This window comes from Ichthyophthirius multifiliis, assembly GCF_000220395.1.
Source record: "Ichthyophthirius multifiliis unplaced genomic scaffold scaff_1120509250190, whole genome shotgun sequence".
Lineage (NCBI taxonomy): Eukaryota > Ciliophora > Oligohymenophorea > Hymenostomatida > Ichthyophthirius > Ichthyophthirius multifiliis.
The window spans coordinates 19668-28680 of record NW_004086992.1 but is presented as its reverse complement, the minus strand read 5'-3'; the positions used below and the strand labels follow the sequence as shown (position 1 = coordinate 28680).

Below are 9013 nucleotides of genomic sequence, written 5' to 3'. Positions count from 1 at the left end.
ATATTTTAAGAGCTTTTTAAGAGAAGACATTCTCCTATAGCAAGAAGCAACCATTAATCTCCATTTAATTTCCTTAGATTGAATTTAAGAAGCTCTTTCAAAAAAATGACAGGCTCTTTCATAAAGTTCTTATTTAACATAATAAATACCTAACCATCCTATAGTTTCAATATTAGTAGGAAGATATTTATAGGACTCAGAATAATAATGTAAAGCTTAATTATCATCATCTTCCTAAAAAATAATTAACAAAACATAAAAAAAAAATATTAAAAATGTAAAATAAGTTACCCTAGCAAAAATATTTCCTACACGAGCCAAAATATTAGGATCAGAAGGCACTTTAGTCAATAGAACCTAATACCATTTTAAAGCTTATTTAGTATTTCCCATTAATTCATGTATACTGCCCATTTAATAGACAACTTCAGGTGTAGAAATAATAGTTTATAATTTTTCTAAAGCCTATATGCAATTTAATTTTTATTTTGAAAAATTAAAAATAATACTTATAAAGCTTCAGCAAACATATTAAGTTTTTTGTTAACAAAAGCCAAATTGTATAAAGCTTCAATGCAATCTGCTTCAACACCAATAGCTTCTAGAAATTATTCTTTTGCTCTTAAGAATTCATTTTTTGCAAACATACAGTTGCCTCTGTTTACTAATGCTTTAGGGTTAAATCTATCAAAATTAATAGCTATATCTGCATATTTTTCTGCATTTTTTAAATCATTTTCAAGGAAATAAAGGAAAGATATGTTTGTTGCTACTCTACCCATCATTATTTTATCTTTCCTTTCGAAAGATTTTAATGTTTCGATTGATTTTTCCATGTTCTTAGATTTCAAAAAAGCCATTGCTTTTGATATTTCTACTTCCGCCTCTACTTCTGGAAAATAAGATTTTTTTAATGTCTCTATTATCCAATTGTAACCGTCTATTATGTCTTCTTCTATCACTGGAGCTATTAATTTCGCACTTTTGACCAAAATATCAATAGCTTATCTTTTCTTTTCCTTTATTTCTTCTCTTAACATATCACTATATGTAGTTTCTTAATTATTTATGTCTTCTTCTTCTTCTTATGTATAACCTTATATTTCTATACTTAACATAGAAGAAAAGCAATCTTTCATTCTAACTTTATCTCCTTATCCATACAAACATAAGAGAAGATTAAAGGCAGTACTAAATTAAGGATATCCTTTCATTATTGTTTCATAAGTATTTATAGCTTCCTTTTTTTTGATAATAAATATTTATTATTTTATATTATATCTAAAAAAAAAACTTCAAATTATCCTAATTTTACAAATGAGTGTCCAATATTTTATAGTATTTTAAACCTCATTTGTTTTGATGTTGGAGGAATTAAATCATGTGCCATTCTATACATTTTTATTGCTATAGAGTATTTTTCTTATGCAAAATATATATTTCCCATATTTACTCTTAACTTTCCTGCTTAAGGAAATTGTCTACTTTTAATCATATCGTTATATTTTTATAAAGCTTCTTAGTAAATACCATTTGCTTATAATTAATTAGCTAAATTAAATTGTATTGTAAAACTTAAGTCCATATTAATGCTATCTATTTAATTAGCATTTTCTTTTTGTCTTTTTAAGTTTTTCTCTTTATTAAAAGCTTCCTTTGCTTTCTCTAATGCTTCGTTTAAATTACCTTTTAAATTTGATTATGCTGATTTCTCAATCAAATCGTTTATTTCTTATTCCATATTTTTAAAATTATTTTCTGCATTTACTTCTATCTTCTTATTTAAATCTAATTTCATTTTTGTCTCATAAAAATCATCGCCTTTCTATTATTTTCCATAACCTACTCCTTTTAAAGATGTCATTGGACGATTTTCAGTATTGGCTGACTATTATTTTGAGGCAGTAGGACCTCTCCTTGATATTAAAGGACCATGCCCATTTTAAGGTGGCTTTTTAAAAAAATTTGTATGTTTTAATAGTATTTTTTTTAGAATTGCTAATTTTTACTTTGACATTATCAAAATTATACTATGAAGAGTTGGCTTGATTTTAAAATTAATTTTGCATTTTTTTATTTTATCTTTTATTTATTTTCAAAAATTAATTTAATTTTTTTAACTTTATTATTTAAAAAGGATTTTTATTTATACATTTAAGAAAAAAAATATTTATTTAATTTTCATAAATAAATTTTATGATAATTAATAATTTTTGTATATAACTTGTTTATTTATTTTGATGCCATAAATTTTCATATATTAAAATCTTTATCTCCTCACTCACTTTCTCTAAAAGTAATATATCCTAAATTTTTTTTGTTAAATAAATTTTATGTCTATTCATATATTAAGTTGCATTTATATATTATGAAGTACATTTTTTATTTATGTATTAAAAATAAAACAATTTTTTATTACAATTATTATTAAAACATATTTATTCTTATGCGCAAAGATTTTCAAAGTTATTAACTATTATAAACATTTAGTAAATTCTACATAAATTATCTTTTTGTGAGTCTTAAAATATCTAATTAATTAGTTTGATTTCAAATAAGTATATGATTAATTAAATAATTTATGATTCTCATTATAAAAGAAGTATTTTATTTAAAAAATAAATTTAAAAGAAGCAATGAAAAAAAATATATATTTTTATTTAAAAATTAATTTAATAATTATATTATATTTAAAAAATTATTTATATTATTAATTTAATAATAAAAATAAAAAAATAATATTTTTTAGATAAAAATAAATTAAAATCTATTAATATTTTCATTTTATATATAAAAAATATTAAATATTAATATTTATTTATATATGTAAGTAAGTTATTACATTTTTAATAAAAAATGCATTTAATGTTAATATTTTTTGCTATTAATAGTAAATTTTACATCATATATTGAGTATTTCAATCCTTAATAAAACCTATAATAATTATATGTTCTTAAAATTATAATAAAAAAGATATTATTTTATTTTTTATTTTTTATGAATTTTATTTTATTTAATTTTTTTTTTTGTAAAAATATTATATCAAAATTATAATTTATAATAATGAAATATTAAAACAAAAATATATATAGAATAAATATTTATTTTATATGTATCTAAAATTATATTAATTAAAAGAAAAAAATTATGATATTAATATGTATTAAAAAAATTACCTTAAAAATAGTTCAAGCCTTTTTTTAGTTAATATATCTAGTTTTAGCTAATATTATATTACAATAAATTTTTTATTAATTTTATGCAATAAGAAAAAATTAAAAAAGTGAATAATTATTATAAAATAAAATTGTATTAAAAAAAAAAAATAAAGTAAATAAATTTTTCTTATAAAAATAAAAAAATAATTTAATTTTATATTTAATTAAATCTTTTAATTAAGTTGTATAATAAAAAAAAAATTTAAAAAAAATAATATTTATATTTATATTTATATTTATATATATATATATTTTTATATAAATATATTTATTTTATTTATAAGATTTTTTTTTTATTTTTCATTAATAATATATAAAAACAATATTAATATTTTTAATTTATTATTATTTTATATTTTATTTATTTTTTGTATTTACATATTATTATATGTTATTTTTTATGATTATTTATTATAAATAATTTTTATTTTAATTTTATAATTATAGAATTTTTTAATTTTTTTTTAACTTATTTTAAATATTTTCATTAGTATTAATTTATATCCTTTATATTTTTATAAAGGTTATTAATTTTCATTAATATGATTTTTTAAATTTTTATTTTATTATTATTTAAGTAATATATTTCTCTTAACTTTCTTTTAATGATTTATATTCATCTAGATATTTTTTTTTATTATTAAACTCTATTTTTTTATAATAATTTTTTTTTTTTTTTATTCTAACTTTTAATATATATATAAAAGCGAATAAACGATTTCTCTATATTTTTTTTAATTTTGTAGTTTTCGATATTTTATTGAATAAAATAAAATTTTTTTCAATTTAAATTATTAGTTTTTCAAAAATAAAAGATCATTCGATCATTCTATACATAGTCATTACTTATAAATATTGTTTAAGAATATTCTTTATTAATTTCCTATTTTAATTCATTTTATGTTTCTTATATTATCATTTTTAATTATTATTATTAATTTATTAGCTTAACTTTAATGTTTTTTATTTTAAATTTTCAGATAATTTTACATTTCTTTTTTTATTTTTTAAAATTAATTTTAATAATATATATCACATCTATTACATTTTTTTTAATTCTTATTTAATAAATAAATAAAAAAATTATATATAAAAAAAAAAATTAATCAGTATAAATGTAAAAATAAAAAAAATGTTAACTACAAAAATTATTTTCATTAATAGATTTTTTTTAGATAAAAAAAATATAATTTTACAATATATTTGAGATCTCCACTAATATTTATTTAAATATATTATTTCTTTAAAAATTATTATTAAAATAGTATAAAAATATAAATTCCATTATTTATTTGATATAAATAAAATTTAAAACGATATGAAAAAAAGAATATAATAATTTAAAATAACTATTACAATTTATAGATTTATTTAATTTTTTTTTGTAAGTTTTTAAAAAACTCAGTTAAAAAATAAAAGAAACATTCGCCATTTTTTTCTTAGTGATTGAGTTTTTAAAAAAAAATTATTAAAAAATAAAATAAGCTATAAACAAGTAATATTTGATATTTTTATTTTTAGTAAAATTATTCTATCCAAAATCTTGTCTATATAGTGCTTCGTCAAGCAAAATAGATAAAAAGCAAACTGATAAAATTATTTATGTTTAACCAAAAGAAAATAAATTCGAGACTCAGGATATATTAAAAATCTACATGTTAAATATTCAAATTTTTTAATGTTTAATCTTTTTTTTTATTTGCTTATCAATAAAAATTATAATAAAAGAATAATAATTAACAAAAAAAAGTAATAATTATACTATTTTTATTCATAATAAAAAAAAAGAAGTATATTATAATTCATATAAATTAATATTTATATAGTATTTAGTTATTTATTTTATATAAATATATAATATATTTTTCTTGAAATTTATTTTTATCATTTTTTAAAAACAAATTTTATACTTAAATATATAAAATAAAAAAAATATTATATTTTAAATAAACTAATCAATATAAAAATTAAAAAAATGAACATAAATAAATAAGAAGATAAAAAAACGATTGATTAATCTGGATATTATCATTTATTAACCTAGTATATAATATCAATATAAAAAAATTAACAATTAAGTTAAGCATTTATTCAAAATTCACTTTAAGAATTAGGATATAAAATAGGAAGAAGTGTGATAGAAAAAATAACAGAAAACAGTTTAGATAAATTTATAGAAGAATATAATCAAGTAAAATGCACTCAACATATAAAATATATTTGTTTACAATTTTGGCCTTATTTATTCTAAAAATCTGTTGATAAAGTAAATACAAATCAAAAAGGATATTTTTTTATAAAAGTAATTAACTTTTAATGGTTTACAAATTTATCTTCAAGTAATCAGAATGATATTTAAGAATATATATAGTTATGGTATTATCTTATTAAAGGAATCGTTGAAGGGGCTATGAAAGGATTAGGTTTGCCTTCTGAAGTATAAATATAAGGAGATGATAAAAATAGTTTTACATTAACAATAAAGATTTAAAATTATTAATAAATTTGATAAATAAAAATAAAGATAATATATTTTATATTGGTTCACATTTTAAATTTTTAAAATAAATAATTTTTAAATATTTATTATATTTTCTATATTAACTTATAAAAAAATCAATAATTATTTATTTATACTAATTTCTAATTCTTCCATATTCCAGAAATAACTTATCCGTTGTTCATATAATAACAACCTTCGCCATCAACTTTTCCATTAAGGAATTACCCTACAAACTTTTCATTATTAAACATAATAAGAGTTCCTTATCCATGCATATTTCCATTAGTAAAACTTCCGCTATAAAATTACCAGTTTTAAGTTAAATTATCAAAATTTTTATAATCTAATTTATCGGAACTACTAAAAACAATATTTTGATTTCTTAATCTTCCTTATCCATTATATAAATCATATTCCCAGTCTCCATTATAAATATCGATTCCATCTTAATCTTTAAGTATTCCATATCCATGTATTTTATCGTTTTTCCATTCTCCTTCATATATTTCTCCGTTTTCATATACATAACAACCCGTTCCATGCCTTTATTTATTTAAAAGGTCGCCTTTATATCGAGACGTTTGCATTTTATTAATTTAAGGAGATTAATATGTAATTTAGTCTGATTTTTAACTTTAAAAAATGCTATTATTTACCTGAGATTAAATACTATTAGGTGTTTTTTTAAAAAGCGGTGATGTATTTTTTTATGCTCTCATCTAATCAAATAGTAATTCATTTTTATCTAACAAATTTTTCGAACGCTAAATACATTTCAAGTACATTTAATCTAATGCAATATTTTTTTGTTATTAAGGAATTTATTAATTATCGTTTAAAATATTTTATTATATTTCTGTTTAATAGTTTTTCAAATTTGATTTATGGTTATTTGAATTTGTTTATTTTTCACTCTTTTTTTATTTATAAAAAAAATATTGTTAAATATTGATAAAAAAATTACTTTTAATAATTTATTTATTTAAGATGAAACTTCATTTTTTTTTTTCTAATTAATGTCAGAAATAGAATAGTTATCTGAATTGTGAATTTATTTAAGTTTATTTATTTCATTTTCTTATTACTTAATAAGATGTTTTAATTAACTAACTTCTTCGTTTATTTCCTTTAGCTTTTAATCGTTTTAATTTTCGTTTGTATTTCCACTTTCTTGAATTTATTTATTAAATAAAATTAAACTTAGTGTTTTTCCTTCATAATTTTTTAACAATTGATTTTATTTTTCGATTTTTTCATTTAATTCCTTTATTGTGTTTTATAATATTTCACATTTCTTTTTCAAAATATCGCATTATTTTTTGTATTATTCTAATATTTTATTATCTAAAAGTGTGTCTTTTAGTTTTGCTTATAACTCTTGAATGCTTTCATTTTATACGCCTTTATTTTGGTATTTTTGAATTTATTTTTATAATTCTTGTATTTCTTATATTTGTTCTTGTGATGAGTTTAATAATTAGTTTAATTTTTGTTCTTTTTCTTATATTTTATACTCTTTTTCTTATAAAAGGGCTTTCAATTGAATTATTTCTTCATTATTATCATAGTATTAATTTCTATTATTTTACATTTACTCTTTATTGTTTGAATTTTAGAATATGTGGTTATTTTACTCTTTATTATTTTAAATTTAAATATTATTATTAGATTGTTTTCTAGAAGTTTATTAATCAATTGTATAATAATTTTTTTATTCAAGAATATTTTCGAGTTCTTTTTTAAGTAAATCTCTTTCTTTAATTGTTTTTTTGAATTCTTTTTCAAGATTTTTATATGTCAATTTAAATGTTTTATTTTCAGTTTCAACATTTTTTTAATTTATTTCATTTTCGCTTTTTTACTTATTAGCTTTTATTTAACTCAAGGATTTTAATTATTTTTATTAATTAAATTCCTTATATTATATTTCAATATCATTTTTATATTCTTTAAACTCTTTATGGAGCTCTTCTAAATTTTTTTCTAAAAATTCTTATTGTTATTAATGTTTTTCTTTTTCATTTTCCCATTCTTTTTGCTAAAATTTTAGTTAATCGTTTTCTCTTATTGCTTACTATAAAAATATTATATTTATTTATAATTATTTATATTATTACTTTAAATTATTTTTCAAATGTTTTGAAAGTAGATTTGAAATTTGCATTTTCTAAAAGTTAAGCATTTTAAGATAATTCAATCAATTTCTTTTCTTATTAAATTTAGAGCAGTCTTTATTCTATTTACTCCTTTTCCATTTTTAGAATTTTCTTTTCATCTATAATTTCAGAATTTTGATTTTATTGAATTTAATTATTGCTATTTTCTTCTTTTAGATTTAATTCTTGTTTTAATATTTTATTCTCTTAAATTAAACTTTCATTGAGTTACTTCATTTCTTAAATTTATTTCAAATGATATTCATAATTCATTTTTTCTTCTATTTCCTGAATTACTTTTTCTAATATAATTTTATCCTGTCTTTTTTTATAAATATATTTTAATAATATAAATATATATATATTTAATGGAATAATATGAAAAACTTTAATTAATCTCTTTCTTTGACTGTTTTTTTGAATTCTTTTTCCATGACTTTATAGGAAGTTTTATAGTTATCACATTCAATTTCTGCCATTGATTTTTATTTTCTTATATTTTTATCATTATTAAAATTCTAATCACTATCAACGAGTATCATATTTTTATCATTTTTTAATTCCTAATATTTTTTTTCCAAATTTTAATATTAAATCTACAAATATTTTTAGTGTTTTTCAATTTCTTCTTTTTCACTTTAAACTTTTTCTATTTTTAAAGAATGATTTTATTTTTCATTATCTGCCATTTCTTATTAGTCTAGGAAATTGACTTATTTTAGCTTTTCTATTTCAGAATCTTTTTGTTTTAACTATTATTCCAATTTTTATTATTCATTGTGTAATAAATCTCTTTCTTATATTGTTTTTTTAAATTCTTTTTATAAAGATTTAAAATTAGATTAAAATCCTTTATTTTCTTATAGAATATTCTCTTTTGTTTTTTCAATCAGTTCTTTTTATTTTTCTGTTTCTTCTAATTTTTTCGCTAATGTTTCCTTTTATATTTTAATATTTTTTTTTTCTTCTAATATTTCTTCTTTTATTTTTTCTATATTTTTTTAAAAAGTTTCTTAATTATTTTGGTTATCTTATTAATATTTCAAAGTATTTAATTCATCTTCTAATTTTGAATATGATTTTATTATTTATTATTAAGAATTACTTTGCAATTTTTTTTCAAATTCTTCCATTT

The 9013-nt window shown here is 17.2% G+C and overlaps 1 protein-coding gene across 1 annotated transcript, besides 11 other annotated features; it reads right to left on the bottom strand. All coding sequences in view use genetic code 6, as the record gives it.

Annotated features, from left to right (window-relative positions):
- Positions 1–16: 16 nt before the first annotated feature.
- IMG5_054890 (hypothetical protein) lies at positions 17–6309 on the bottom strand (the record flags this gene model as incomplete). The annotated part of the gene is made up of 5 exons (XM_004037318.1): positions 17–234; positions 292–465; positions 510–1241; positions 1295–1951; positions 5857–6309. Coding segments are annotated over 5 exons (2234 nt in total), but the record flags the coding sequence as incomplete, so codon positions are not given.
- Positions 2668–2723: a microsatellite.
- Positions 2741–2816: a microsatellite.
- Positions 3434–3479: a microsatellite.
- Positions 3434–3501: a microsatellite.
- Positions 3445–3489: a microsatellite.
- Positions 3543–3629: a microsatellite.
- Positions 4439–4477: a microsatellite.
- Positions 4928–4980: a microsatellite.
- A 1192-nt stretch (positions 6310–7501) lies between the features above and the next one.
- Positions 7502–7556: a microsatellite.
- Positions 7557–8798: 1242 nt separating this feature from the next.
- Positions 8799–8881: a microsatellite.
- Positions 8817–8867: a microsatellite.
- Positions 8882–9013: the final 132 nt, after the last annotated feature.